The sequence below is a fragment of the Heptranchias perlo genome, chromosome 1 (assembly GCF_035084215.1).
Source record: "Heptranchias perlo isolate sHepPer1 chromosome 1, sHepPer1.hap1, whole genome shotgun sequence".
In the NCBI taxonomy this organism is placed as follows: Eukaryota; Metazoa; Chordata; class Chondrichthyes; order Hexanchiformes; family Hexanchidae; genus Heptranchias; species Heptranchias perlo.
In genome coordinates this window covers 171,141,361-171,157,332 of record NC_090325.1, presented here as the reverse complement: position 1 = coordinate 171,157,332, position 15,972 = coordinate 171,141,361, and the positions used below count along the sequence as shown (strand labels likewise).

At 40.2% G+C, this 15,972-nt stretch overlaps 1 protein-coding gene across 5 annotated transcripts in view; it reads right to left on the bottom strand.

The window, feature by feature from the left end:
* ints10 (integrator complex subunit 10) overlaps nucleotides 1–15,972 on the bottom strand; it is a 65,325-nt gene that overhangs the window by 19,160 nt on the left and 30,193 nt on the right. For all 5 annotated transcript variants that reach the window (XM_067993653.1, XM_067993663.1, XM_067993670.1 and 2 more), the window contains 4 exons: nucleotides 8,045–8,198; nucleotides 5,723–5,805; nucleotides 3,977–4,123; nucleotides 2,885–2,993 (listed from right to left, as the gene is read on the bottom strand). In XM_067993653.1, coding sequence (XP_067849754.1) covers nucleotides 2,885–2,993; nucleotides 3,977–4,123; nucleotides 5,723–5,805; nucleotides 8,045–8,198 — 493 coding nt within the window. The remainder of the gene's footprint in view (nucleotides 1–2,884; nucleotides 2,994–3,976; nucleotides 4,124–5,722; nucleotides 5,806–8,044; nucleotides 8,199–15,972) is intronic.

The following is a 15,972-nucleotide window of genomic DNA, read 5'->3' as shown; positions in this document are numbered from 1 at the left end:
GCAGATCCCAGGATCAGGACATCCCTCCGTCAATGGAAAGGATGGCAATGAACTGGGAAACCCAATGAACAGAAAATTAACAGAAATCGCATTCCACTGGTAGGGCTCCTGAATTAGGCACAATCCCAGGTGAGGGTGAAGAAAAGAAGGAACGCTGCAGGAGATACAGCCAATCCTGAGATATTTGGCTCATCCGGTTTATTGTTCATATAATCACCATTTTGAAAATAGGGACACCTGAAAAAAATGGACACCTGATGCAAGTCCCTTAGGTGTCCCTAATTTACAGGTTTCACTGTATAATATGTTATTCTAACGTCTTCCATCACCACCATCAAGAATACTACAGACAGAAAAGAGCCAAAAACCATGACAAAATTATACTTTTTATGTATCTGCACATACATACATACATATACATATATATAAACATATAAATAGTAAACAGGTAGTCAAAGGAAGGGTGGGGCCGATTAGAGACCAAAAAGGAGATCTTCTTGTGGAGGCGGAGGGCATGATGAGGTACCGAATGAAAACTTTGCATCTGTCTTCAATAAAGAAGAGGATGCTGCCAATGTCACAGTAAAGGAGTTGTAAACAATTTTACAACACCAAGTTATAGTCCAGCAATTTTATTTTAAAATAAAATTGCTGGACTATAACTTGGTGTTGTAAAATTGTTTACAATTGTCAACCCCAGTCCATCACCGGCATCTCCACATCACAGTAAAGGAGGAGGTAGGAGAGAAATTGGACAGGATAAAAATAGATAAAGAGCAGGTACTTAAAAGTTTGGCAGCACTCAAAGTAGAAAAGTCACCCAGTCTGGACGAGACACATCCTAGGTTGCTGAGAAAAGCAAGGGTGGCCACAATCTTCCAATCCTCCTTAGATATGGGAGCGATGCCAGAGGACTGAAGGATTGCAAATGTTACACCCTGTTCAAAAAAGGGGAGAGGGATAAACCCGGCAACTACAGGCCAGCAGCCTAACGTCAGTGGTGGGGGAACTTTTAGAGACAATAATCCAAGACAAAAGTAATTGTCACTTGGAAAAATATGGGTTAATAAATGACAACCAGAACGGATTTCTTAAAAGCCAAATCGTGTTTGACTAACCTGATTGAGTTCTTTGATGAAGTAACAGAGAGGGTTGATGAAGGTAGTGCAGTTGATGTTGTGTATATGGACTTTCAAAAGGCATTTGATCAAGTACTCCATAATAGACTTGTTTGCAAAATTGAAGCCCATGGGATTAAAGGGGTTGTTGCTGCACGGATACGAAATTAGCTAAGAGACAGAAAGCAGAAGTATACAGTTGTGTTCCCCCCAGGGGTCGGTTTTAGGACCACTGCATTACGGTTAGGATTAGGGTTAGGGTTATATCTTTTTGATTATATATTAATGACCTGGACTTAGGTGTACAAGACATAATTTCAAAGTTTGCAGATGACGCAAAACTCGGAAATGTAGTAAACAGTGAGAAGGATAGTAACAGATTGCTGGAGGACATAGACAGACTGGTGAAATGGGCAGACACATGGCAGATGCAATTTAACACAGAGAAGAGAAGAGGCAATATAAACTAAATGGTAGAATTTTAAAGGGGGTGCAGGAACAACGAGACCTGAGGGTGTATGTATACAAATCTTTGAAGGTGGCAGAACAAGTTGAGAAGGGCGTTAAAAATGTATACAGGATCCTTGGCTTTATAAACAGAGGCATAGAGTACAAAAGCAAAGTTATGCTAAACCTTTATAAATCGTTGGTTAGACCCCAGCAGGATTATTGTGCCCAATTCTGGGCACCAACCTTAGGAAGGATGTCAAGGTCTTAAAGAAGGTGCAGAGGAGATTTACTAGAATGGTACCAGGGATGCAGGACTTCAGTTATGTGGAGAGACTAGAGAAGCTGGGGCTGCTCTCCTTAGAGCAGAGAACGTTAGGGGGAGATTTAATAGAGTTGTTCAAAATCATGGAGGGGTTTTGATGGAGTAAATAAGGAGAAACTTTTTCCAGTGGCAGAAGGGTAGGTAACTAGAGGACACAGATTTAAGATAATTGGCAAAAGAACCAAAGGTGAGATGAGGAGAATTTTTTTTACATAACGAGTTGTTATGATCTGGAATGCACTGCCTGAAAGGGTGATAGATGCAGATTCAATAATAACTTTCAAAAGGGAATTGGATAAATACTTGAAGGGGAAAAATTTGCAGGGCTATGGGGAAAGGGCATGGGAATGGGACTAATTGGATAACTCTTTCAAAGAGGCAGGCTTGATGGGCCGAATGACATTCTTCTGTGCTGTATCGTGATATGATTCTATATATTTAAAAGAACACTACACTCAGCATTGAGTTTGTTAGAAGTTCCACAATGTTAGAGAGGTACAAATAATGTGAATATTTAGCTTTGGAACAGGTGGTAAGAATCCACTTGTCCCCACTACATCTCTCATCTGAAAATGAAAAGACATCTATCGCACAGACACAGCCTTTTCCAAACCTATAAATTATCCAGGTGCAGTATCAACTATTTCACATGTTACAAAAGGAAATTGGAAAATATAGACCGTAAGTACCTATGCCTGAGCCAAACTAATTGTGCATCTCAACCCAATATGTTTTTGCCCATGTTGAACAGGCAAACAGGTTACTTCAATCATTGTGACACCAGAGGTAAAACATATTGTAGAGATGTACTTAGATCAATACTTACAATGAGGCATTTTATGGGGAACACTTTTACATGGTAAGTTAGACTATTTTAGAAGGGAAACAGGTATTGCCAAATATCACAACTCCTCCATACCCCTTCAAAAGTTTTAGGGGGAAGAGGTAAAAAGCACATTTCTGAATATCTGAAGCATCTGGCTGTGCTCCATACCTTTCCTGAATCTAGGTTTCACCTTTGGAATTTCCTCCTGTACTTTCACTACATCTTGCACGCATGGAATGATACTGCACATAACATCCAACACCTTATCACATGTCATCTGTAGAAGGGAAGCAGAGTTAAGATTCATGGATCGTCTTCACTACATTGTGAAAGTTTTGCAGTTGTCTTTTCAAATGGTGAGAAAAAAATTTTTACAAGGTCATATATTCAATTTATCAACTAAATAAAATAGAACTTTTTAGAAACAGCAAAGGCCATAAAGCCTAAATAAACCCTTCCATTTTTGACAGATCAAACCTACCTACCCATCTTCTCACCATACTCCTCAATCTTTTCTCTCTTCAAGAATGTATCCAATTATCTCTTTAACCCATTGTTATTGTCTGCTTTAGTGGTCTTCCCAATCATTTAAATTCTTTGTTTAAAAAGAAAAATATCTCTTCATGTGCAAATCAGGCAACGCAGTTCCTCTCAAAAGAGCATGTTCAAAACAGTGGGTTTCTCACCGAACAAAGCCTCATGTATTATGAATTCTTTATTTTATTTTTACATCTGTCAACAACCCCTGCACCAAGCAGCATACTTAGTTTCATTCAAGAGAAGGGGCAGCAACCAGCTATTTCCTCATCTCCAATAATGCTACTTTACAATCAGCTAATATGGGTTGCAGAATAGCAACAGTTTGACTCTCCCTTTCAATCCTGGTAAGGAATAACATCTCACCTTCACACAGTGTCCACTATTCAGATCAGAAACTTACTGTGTGAGGAGCTCTCAGCTGAGTTCCAGCAACCACGACACCAATGTACTACTGCATTAACCCAGTAGGTCACCAGGTCATCAACCCAACTGTCTCTTATGAACAGTAACAGCATGTGCATCAAAAACATGCATCCAAGCTGATCATGTTTTAAAACAGACTGTCAAGATATCCCTATATCTTATCAAAAACAATTAAAACCATACAATAAACTAGAATATTTTTTAGTTACAATGGAATAGGAGAATTTGAAGTTTGTAAAGCAGATAGGCAAAAACTATTCTCCGAGTTTTCGGAATATATTACCATTGTGGACTTACTCTGTATTCTCCTAAAGCAAAGTGACAGGCAGCCATTTGGATTAGTGCTCTCTGCTGCTCGAGTGCGCCCTGACTCATGACATGCTGTTGGGCTCCTTGAAGCGCACCTAACTGATGAAGACTGTTTATTGCTTTTCTGTATTGGCCCTTGAAAAAAAAAGTTTCAATTACATACTAAGGCAATAAAAAGGCAAAAAACATCATGTACATCACTTATGAAATCCAAATGTGCACATAATAAAAATGTAACAGTGAAAAATATTTACGGCTGATTTTTAGACCACTTCAATAATCTTGCTTTCCTTAAATCAGCAGACTAACATTCGAATAATAGATGATAAAAATTGTAACTGCTTTTATTCTTCTAATCATTAGTGCACGTCAAGGTTACTTTTATCCAGTTTTCTTTAAAGTATTTTAACTTTATTTATATAAATAAGTATCTATCCTCTACCTATTGCCCTTCCTTCCCCACCCTCAGCAGCACAGAAGACACTGCCATGTAGTGAACTACTCCACAGCACAGTGCATTGGTGCCAACAAGGCATACCACTGAGATGCCGAATGGTATATTTCTAAATTTAACTTTAAGTTTTTAATTTAAATAACTATTTGAGCATTAAAATCATTTTATTGCTTTCTAAATATGAATAACTTCACTTTCAATACAACTAAAAAAAATTAGGTCAGACTAGTAATGCTAAAATGTTTCTACCTATCTATATAAGGTTTGTGTCTGCATGATTGTAGGATTTCCATTTGCTTTCTGACTCGATCGCAGCAGTAGTCACTGGCTCCTGGAAATTGTATCTTTCACGTCAGAGACAGATACCTGCACATATGCATTTTGTTTGTTTACATTGAGCAGATTACATTGGCTTCCAAACATGAGAGTCAGCTTGCTAGAAAGGGATCGTATAAGAGTGGTGGACAGATGTACCTTTGGGGACATGGCACTGGACTAGCAACCAGAGAGTTCAAATCCAAGCATGGCAAATTGGGAAAGTGAATTAATTAAATCTGGTAATTTATTGGCTAAGACCAGATAAAATAATCATAAAAGCTGCCAAATTGTCATAAAAACCCAACTGGTTCACTAATGTCCTTCAGGGACGGGAACCTGCCACCCCTACCCGGTCAGGCCTACATGTGGCTCCAGTCCCACACTACATGGTTGACTCTTAATACCCTTGGGGCAACTAGGGATGGGCAATAAATGTGGCCAAATATTAAAAAAACAAAAGTCCAGAATGTTCAGAGGCTGAGTGGGATGTGCAATGCTGCGGGGGAGATTACATTGGAAAAGTCATGCTTATTAGAAAATGTGTGAGTTTCTGTTAAGTGACAATGCCTTATATCATTGTCTTGTGACAAAAATGGAGCATTATTTTTAGGGGTTTGTAGTGGGATAGATGAGGAACTTTTATGGCAGCTGTATATTGGAGAATTTTTGTTTGAATGTGATTGTGTAAATTTTGGTGCAATATGAATGGTGAGTAATGAAAGTAGAAAATAATCAAATAGAAAGGAAAAAATATACAGACCGAAATACTTAACCAACAAGGAAGAAAATTCCGAGAGAGATTCAACCGCCACAAGACATAAGTCATTTTATTATGAAGATAACTTAATGAACTTCAACCAGTAAATTCAGAATAAGTCACTGGTTAATAAGCTGAGCACATATATTTGAGAGCAAAAGGTCTTTCTGTACTTCCACAGATGGCGTGACCTCAAATAATTTACCTGGTATATAATCATGTCGGTTATGAATATCCTCAGCCACAGCCAGGTTTCAGTCTTCCATGACATGCAGATTCGAGTGAATTCTTAAAGAGTGGAAAGAAGAATAAGTTATACAACATATTGTGATAACAGGTGACTAATAGTGCTTCTCAGTTTAAGGAAAATAAGAAAATAGTTATTCAGTACTTGCAAGTGCCCTTGCACAGATATCCAACCACCAGAAGCAAATATTACACTGCAAGAATTCCAATACACCAGCAACCTTGGAATATCAATGACAAACGCAGTTAATATGAAAGGAAGTGCAATTCTGGGTCAATCAATCCCATGCCTTATGTCGGTGTTTTATGACAAAAATGGAGCATTGTCTATAATTTGTACTGCAATTCTTAGCTTAAAAAGCGTCTTCTAAGATATCACCCTCAAAATGATTTCTGGAATTGTATGCTAAGAAATTGGTTTCTATTATTTTGACGTTGCATGAGGTATATTAGAAAGAAGTTAATCAAGCCAATACTGTTGATTACTAAACAACATGTGTGTCTGGAAAAAAAAGCAACCACAGAACACACCCAAGTGCTAGAAACAATGTGCATCACCGAACTATCAAGCCAAAAAACACTCTGATCAGAATAGCCCTAGCAAAGACTTCTATGTGGCTATGCATTATTGATGTTTGTGATTTGAGTAAAGTTCCTCTGTTTAGCAGATTGACTTTTCAAAGGCAACTATATTTGAAAGGGTTTTATGGGTATAGGATTGGTCACTTTTTGATATACTGGCAAGTCAATGTTTAAATCCAACTCTGTAATAATTCCGAGAAATATGGTAACCAGTAGGGAATTGGGAAACTACTCCCTTTCTAAGGAGTGCTTCTCTATTATTTATTTGAAAGGTCCTCAAAGAAAGCCAGTCAAAGGAATTTAGCTGAATGCAGTTTTCAATGTAATGGCTGTAAACAAAGCCAATTTCACTGAATAATTTTCTCTACTTTATGTCCAAACATTTAAATAAAAAGACCTAAAAAATGCACAATCCTATCATTTTACAAGTGCGCAGCTGTAGTTCTTTCCTAAAATTATTTAAGAGATTGTAAAATAGTACAATTTTAAACAAGATACCAATTTTGAATATTTGCAGTCCCCTTTAGATGTTTCGATGTGTGTAAATCAAAACTTTCGCCAATGCTTATCCATAATCTTTTCAGAACTTAGTGAAAAAACAACTAAAGAATTGCTGTGCAAACTGTACTAGAGAATAGGAATTTCTTCTATTTGATAGCTCCCCACATGCCTTGATAAGATCAGGGAACCATGTAGGGGAGATTTGAACTGAAGAACCTTCAAGCTAACAATTTCACAATGCACAAAAATGTAACTACTACTATTATGGACATCCTTATATAAAACGAAATGTGGCAGAATGATGAAAATGCTAACAGCAGAAATCTACTGTTATGTTTTTTTTATTAAGTGTAGAACTGCTTCAAGGCAGAAGAATGGGTAAGGGGAAATATGGCTACCATTTGACTGAGCAAGTGAAGAGCTTCTGCACCCATCTGTAGAGGGAGTAAAGAGGTTTTACTACCATTCACCTACAAAGAGCTCCCCCAGTGAGCGGAAGCAAAAGGAAAACAGGGTTTTAAGAAGATTTTAAGACAATCATACTCACACAAGCAACGTAGCTTGCGTAGTTGTTTCCCAAAATTTTTTTAAAACTTGTCAATTGCTTCAGTAACTTCCACAATCTTAAGCACAGGAGAAATATCAAACTGAAGAGTGGCAGTGAAATCATGTAACTCACTGTACAGATAAGAGCAGGAGCACTTCAGTTGCGCGGCATGATAGCAACCATGCTTTTACCATTTCTGCCCTCAGTGTCAGCATCAATATGACAAGCAGGACTTCTAGCATCTGAAAATCAGTCATCAAGCAAGTCTCCAAGAAACCAAAGGCAACAATTATATTTTAAATTTTTCAAAGACTTCAACAGTTGCATCAGTGACAGATCTGTACCATAAATGGAGTACTATAATAAACATTGTGAGTAAACTAGAAAACAACTCCCATATTTAGTCTAAAAGCGGACTGAATTGTTCAATGCTTTCAGGCTGACATTAGCCTGGGAATAAGCTAACCGAGCAGGTAATTTGATATAACAAGTATTAACTAGTCAATCTCAAACGCCAATCAGAAAAATCAAAACCTTGTGCATATTCGCAGACATCTTGATGGTACAACAAAAAGTTCCTTTCTCACCAGATATTTAGGTTCTACAGAGCAAGAGAATTTACTTCCCATTGTAGAATGGGATTAGCCCTACCTTTTTCCAAAGCCTCTTGGGAATGAAGCAACTCCCAACTTTCCCTTGCGACCTTAAAGCTCTCAAGTACATCAATTGAGTTTGGCAGCTCAATCTTATTGACAACAATGTGACGACTACGCCCTTTTCCAGAACATTCTTCATCATCTGAACTCTGAAAAAAAAAATGAAATAAAGTAGCTTCTTTAGAATTTAAGTGTTAAATTGTTTCATGACAGCGACTGTATCTTTTTCATCTGTCTTTTTCCACCAATTTTCTCTCTTCTGTTCCTCCTCTTGCTGGAGAAGTTAACTCCTTCCATGGTGTCGATCATCCTCCTGTACCTTACAAAAGTGGTTATGCCTCAAGTGTGAGCCTTGACCATGAACGTTTCAGGCTACTCAACCATAGAGAAAGATGTACATCACAGCTGAACCTGACTCTGTCCTTGTCCTTGACAAAAATCCTCACACATAGACTTCCAGCAGGGATCACTGGATAACAATCTGGAGTGGAAAATGTAGCTGATATTTCTCTCCCCAAGTCCAGGGGTGCCAAGGTCAATTGTAGTGCCTACCACTGCCCAAACAGAGATCATGATGTGGAGATGCCAGTGATGGACTGGGGTGGACAAATGTAAGGAATCTTACAACACCAGGTTATAGTCCAACAGTTTTATTTGAAAATCACAAGCTTTCGGAGGCTTTCTCCTTCGTCACCTGATGTTGTAAGATTCCTTACATCAAACAGAGATCAGCCAACTTAAAGGAGACCAGGCACTGAACTGGAATCTTCCAGGTCGACATAGTTTGGCTACTCACTGTCATAACCAGCTGAGCCACTGGGAAGCCATTTGTATTTTAAAAGCTAAATAATAATTCCATTTAATCACAATATAATTCTGCATTTACTGACCAATTTCTTGCTAATTAAATAAAAATTATTTCATGAAAGACTTGTAGCGACGATTCCACAATCAATATAAATTCAAGTTTTTACCCCCCATTAATCCTTCAGCCTGAATATCATTACATGGCAGGAACACTAAGTACACTACAGGGCTGTTTCGCTAGCACAAAAACAAGATCCAAAACAGAATAAATCTACAGATTAATTTATCCTGAACTACCTTCAAAGGAATAATCCAATTTCAGGACTCAGATGAGTCACAGTCTTCAAAGTATTCTTGATGCTTATAGTGTTACTGGAGCTGATCAATTAGGTTATTAACTTGTGAGGGGTTACAACTATCCATTATTCTTTATAAAATAGATATTAACAATAGATAAATGCATGTCTTTCTTTCTTATTAAAATATAAAGTAGTAACAGTGAAAAATTACAAGCAGGAATTCTGAGATGAATTGATGACATCATTCCAGGTGCCCTCTCATGATACATGAGATCAACGGATCAGATCAAAACTCTGCAGTCCTGCCACATCCAGTCGTGAATGGTGGTGGACAATTAAACAACTAATGGGAGGAGGAGGCTCTGTAAACATCCCCATCCTCAATGATGGCGGAGTCCAGCACGTGAGTGCAAAAGACAAGGCTGAAGCGTTTGCAACCACCTTCAGCCAGAAGTGCCGAGTGGATGATCCATCTCAGCCTCCTCCCGATATCCCCACCATCACAGCAGCCAGTCTTCAGCCAATTCGATTCAGTCCACTTGATATCAAGAAACGGCTGAGTGCACTGGATACAGCAAAGGCTATGGGCCCTGACAACATCCCAGCTGTAGTACTGAAGACTTGTGCGCCAGAACTAGCTGCGCCTCTAGCCAAGCTGTTCCAGTACAGCTACAACACTGGCATCTACCCGACAAGGTGGAAAATTGCCCAGGTATGTCCTGTCCACAAAAAGCAGGACAAATCCAATCCGGCCAATTACTGCCCCATCAGTCTACTCTCAATCATCAGCAAAGTGATGGAAGGTGTCGTTGACAGTGCTATCAAGCGGCACTTAGCACCAATAACCTGCTCACCGATGCTCAGTTTGGGTTCCCCCAGGACCACTCGGCTCCAGACCTCATCACAGCCTTGGTCCAAACATGGACAAAAGAGCTGAATTCCAGAGGTGAGGTGAGAGTGACTGCCCTTGACATCAAGGCATTGTGGAATGGGAATCAGGGGGAAAACTCTCCAGTGGCTGAAGTCATACCTAGCACAAAGGAAGATGGTAGCGGTTGTTGGAGGCCAATCATCTCAGCCCCAGGACAATGCTGCAGGAGTTCCTCAGGGCAGTTTCCTAGGCCCAACCATCTTCAGCTGCTTCATTAATGACCTTCCCTCCATCATAAGGTCAGAAATGGGGATGTTCGCTGATGATTGCACAGTGTTCAGTTCCATTCGCAACCCCTCAAATAATGAAGCAGTCCGAGCCCGCTTGCAGCAAGACCTGGACAACATCCAGGCTTGGGCTGATAAGTGGCAAGTAACATTCGTGCCAGACAAGTGCCAGGCAATGACCATCTCCAACAAGAGAGAGTCTAACCATCTCCCCTTGACATTCAACGGCATTACCATCGCCAAATCCCCCACCATCAACATCCTGGGGGTCACCACTGACCAGAAACTTAACTGGACCAGCCATATAAATACTGTGGCTACAAGAGCAGGTCAGAGACTGGGTATTCTGCAGCGAGTGACTCACCTCCTGACTCCCCAAAGCCTTTCCACCATCTACAAGGCACAAGTCAGGAGTGTGATGGAATACTCTCCTCTTGCCTGGATGAGTGCAGCTCCAACAACACTCAAGAAGCTCGACACCATCCAGGACAAAGCAGCCCGCTTGACTGGCACCCCATCCATCACCCTAAACATTCACTCCCTTCACCACCGGCGTATATTGGCTGCAGTGTGTACCATCCACAGGATGCACTGCAGCAACTCGCCAAGGCTTCTTCGACAGCACCTCCCAAACTCACGACCTCTACCACCTAGATGGACAAGGGCAGCAGGCACATGGGAACAACACCACCTGCATGTTCCCCTCCAAGTCACACACCATCCTGACTTGGAAATATATCGCCATTCCTTCATTGTCGCTGGGTCAATATCCTGGAACTCCCTTCCTAACAGCACTGTGGGAGAACCTTCACCACATGGACTGCAGCAGTTCAAGAAGGCGGCTCACCACCACCTTCTCAAGGGCAATTAGGGATGGGCACTAAATGCTGGCCTCGCCAGCGACGCCCACATCCCATGAATGAATAAAAAAAAACTGGAGGGTCTAGTGTGCAGAACTAAAGGTTACCAATATGGAAAGAGTGAGGCTCTGCAACAACATAGTTGGTATATTTAGCAGATATTCTGTGGACAGCATTCTGATAAAGACCAGAGGAAGTCAAAAGTAGTCTCCAACTTCTGAAATCTGTTGCTGTTACACTTATGAAGCGTCAGCGAACAAGATAACAGAAACATTCGCAGCAGCTGACCATCACGCAGCATGCAAAATGTGAAACAGGTGAGTCCTTGGTTGCAGAGTTCAGCCTGTAAAATGATTTGAAAAAAACAGCTATACATCAAGTGTTAAAGCAACCTATAGGCACTGTGCACCTAGGCTCATTTAATGTGTTGTTCAGTCAAGTGCTGGAAATATGTTTTTAGGACCAATTCATTACTTTTCTAGAGCTTATTTCACAACAATGAATACAGAATAAGCCTATGGCAGACAATGATACCCATTTAATAATGTGTAATAAATCAATACACATCTACTGTTGTACGGTCTGTAGAGCTGATTCCATTCATAACAACCTTAACTTTTCATCACATACCATTCTGAATTTGTTAAGTGCTGTTAAAAATAGAGTAAATGATGGCATAATCAATTTAGCAACAGGTCTCAATGCTTCTTGATGATGTTGTTAAACTGAGATCGGTATTTTCTCTGTCAGTAGAGGATTAGTTCAAAGCAGAATGTTCTTGGTCTGGTGGCAGTAACCATTTTCACGGCCCCTGTCACGAGGCTGTCTGAGATCCCTTCAGTTAAACCAGTTGCATCAATGGTTTCCCAACAGATTCGAAAAATCCCCTCATATGCAGGAAGATGTCTCAAAGGGTGAGAGGCACAGAACAGTAGATGCCGATAACAAGGGTGAAAAGGAAAAAGCAAAAGACGGAAATGATCGGGGTGGGAGAGTAGCAAAGGTGTGATCAAAGAGAAGGGTTTTAAGGTGGCTTTAAAATCAGGGAGAAAGGTAGCAAGATGGAGAGAACTGGACAAGGAGAAGCCCAATGTTAGAGGAGCAAAAGGGATGCAAGACAAGATCACTGATGTGTGGCTGATCACAGCCATGAAGGAATATGAAAGCATAGACGAGAATTTTAAAGTCAGCTCACTGGGGCATGAGGAGCCAATGAAGCTTTGAGAAGATGGCAGTGATGGGAGTGAGGGAATTTGTGCAAGTGAGGACACAGGCTTCACAGTTCTGAATAAGCTAAAGCTTGTGGAGCATTGAGACAGGGGAGGGGATTATACGCAAGAAGATGCCTCAAAGGGTTAGGGCCACAGAACAGTAGACACCGATAACACGGCGAAAAAGCAAAATGCGAAAGACGGAGATGATCGGGGGTGGGGAGGGGAAAGAGAGTAGCAACGGCAGTTAGGAGATCATGGAGGAGGAAGTTGAGTTTGGGGGTTAAGCAGTATACCAAGATTCTGAACTTCTTGTCACCCTGAGAATGGCAGTTGGGGTGGTTGATGGAGTTACGTAGGTACTAGTGGAAGCCTAAAAAGGATGGCTTTGGTTTCACCAGCATTAACCTGAAAAACAATTTGGTTCATCTTGGCCTTGATTTCCTACAATACAACAGTGACTACACTTCAAAAGTACTTCATTGGCTGTAAAGTGCCTTGGGATGTCCTGAAAGGCACTATATAAATGCAGTTTGTTTTTTTGTTTGATGTCATGCAGGAGCGTGTACTAACAGCCTCTGGATCAATGGAGGAGGCAAAGGTAGAGCTAGGTGTTGTCAGCATACAGATGTAAGCTGACCCCAGGCTCTCTGATGATGCTGCCAAAGATGAAGAGGAAGAAAAGAAAAAAACAAGGATGGATCTTTGGAGGTGACCATGCTTGCACTACAACAGATAGGTGCGGACCCAGAGACAGCAGTGCCACAGAAGTGGAAAGCAAAGGAAAGTCGTTGCACGAAGACAGAATGGTCAACAGTGGTGAAAGCAGCTGCAAGGTTGGACATGATGAGAGATTGAACGCCACAGATACAATTACACAGAATGCCCTTTACGACTTTAACTAATGAGGTCTCAGTGCTGTATGTGGGATGTAAGCTAGATTAAAGAATGTCAAATGAGGAGTGGTGGGAGAGTAGTTATATGATGACGACATGTTTCAGGGCTTGAGAGAAAGGAAGGTTTGAAACAGTGCAATACTTGAAGAGAATAGAGACGTTAAAGCTGATTTGCTTGAGGAGCAGTTATGAATAGTAGTGTTGAAGCGGGTGGAGACAGATTGATGATGGCAGCAAGCATTGGGTTGAGGAAGAAAAAATAGATGGTTTGGAGCCGAGATGGACACAATCAAGTGGTAGGCTTCATGGACAAGATGGATGTATTCAAAACTGAGGGAGGGAAAAGACACAAACCAGTGTACAATCTGAAGTGGTCCAGCCAGAACTCACAGTAGACAGCCAGACTTGTCGATCACCAAGTATGTTTGAGCTTACGGCCTGAGAATTTGAGGCCATAGAGAGGAAGACCATTTGGGATCTGAGGAGATGAGGGCGTCAAACGTGGAGGCGAAAAAGTTGAGAAGGTTAATAGAAGCATGAATGTCATCACAGATGGTAGAGCACTGGAAGGGGGAGTCAGAATCTGTGTCAGCACTTGTGAAAACATCCTGAAAATAGTTCTCCTTCAGCCACTATCTTCTTTACTGACAGCCTAGTCCCCACCGCATATAACAGCCATGGTCGTGCTATTGCGATTTGCTTGCTATACGCAGTGGATGATATATCCATTTGAATGAACCAAGATGTTGTAGCGGAGGTTGACCTGATCTCACGTATCAGCTGATTGAAGTTGCGAACAGCTGACTGAAGCTGCTAAAGTCTCCATCAGCTGTTCGCACTGTTAACAACTACAGGTGGCAGTCGAAAAGTGCAGGCTTCAAAAACCAACGCATGAATCAAGGATATCATCAACATTTATTCTTTATGCCTTTAGTTATACTGAAAGTTATTGGTTTTGAACTAAATGAATAGTAGCCAAGAATGGGGAAAAAGCCATTTGGGCTACCAAAATTTGTCACTCTAATACCCTAACTCCCCTAGCCAAGTATCCAGTTGAATACCTTTAATGTTTTTGCCTCTACTATCCTGTCCGGCAGATTATTCCCCAAAAAATGACTTTTTGTTCTATTTTAAAATTTACTTTTTCACTGATTTAGGTCCACTAGCCTGACTAAATCCACACACTTGAAATCAATATTAATAACAAACACCTTTTATTGGAGACTGTTCATCTGCCGCACTACAGTTAATACTCCAGCATTCAGTGGAAGTAGCCACAGTGATCAATACAATGAGGGATAAATTGCTTATAATGCAAAAAAAACCTATGCCCAAACTGTCTTACACTGTAAGGTCCCTCATTAACCTTCTCTCTGCTGTATAGCTTCACAAAAAAAACCATACTTAAATCTTTACTCATGAGTCAGTCTCTTTATATTCAAGATAATTTTTGGTGCTCTTCTCTATAATCACTCCAGTGCACGAACATCTTTTTTGTGGTATAGTGAAGAACTGAATATATTAAATCGACTTGCACTCTGCACAGTATATTGTAAAGCTGTAGCATAATCTCTAGTGACATATTCTACAATTCTAAAAATATATCTCAACATCTACCTATCTATTATTAAAAAGAAATCAGTGGCTTAAGTGTCATGAGTGTCTTACCACTGGGCAAGCTGATTAATCCAAAGGATATACGATATTAAATAATGATTAAACTATGAGTGTGGACTCCCACAATTTCCTGTATAAGTTTTCAATGCTGCTGTGTTGTAAAGATAAAGCTAATTAAAACATTAGAATATCATTTAATTAACCAGATATTCTCAGTCTAGAAAGCACACAGATTCCAACCAGCTTCTAGATCTTTAAAAGTTGTATTATTGGATAGTTTACCAGGAGCTACCATTCTGACTGCCCAATGTCCCTCTTCCACTATGACAACACAGCAACATACATCAGACATGCGCTATCCTGGATACAGGAAACTGTGCCCTCAAAGTAATATATTACTTCAGTCATGTGCCATTCTGGATACAGCAAGCTGAGAGGGGTGTGCCCTCAAAGCAATATATTACATCAGGCATATGGTATCCTGCGAACAGTAACAAGTTGAAAGGGAGTTTGGTAAGAGGAAGAGAGAGGCTGTGATTAATAGTTTTGGTCATTTGAAATAGTTTATATATTTTGATAGCAAATTGAAAGCACAATTGGAAAAAATATCTAAATTATTAACCTCAGACAGGCAACAAGTTATGAGGCAGGTGGTGACACTTCAGTCTACTTTGCATGGTGTCTCACACAAGCATGGAACTTCAGCCCTTGCATTAGGATATTTCTTAGAAAAAAGCAAAAACTTCCCTGATTGGCTCATTTGGTAGCAAATTCACCAACTGGTAACAAAACATCCCAAAATGAAATCAGGTAAATACTTCTGTCTATTACTGGAAAAACCTTCACAGAAGTGCTCTCAACCATTGCCAAAAGCAATTTTGACCAGATCACAGTAAGATCATATAGATTTATTTAAAGGAGAACATCTTACAGAAAAAGGGAAGAGAAAAAAAAAGACAAACACAGAGATACAGGAACTACATTGAGAGAAAAGAGGTGACAGCCAGAGAGACACAGACAGGCAGACAAAGGATAGAATGGAGCAACAACTTTCATTTATTGTGCCTTTAACAGA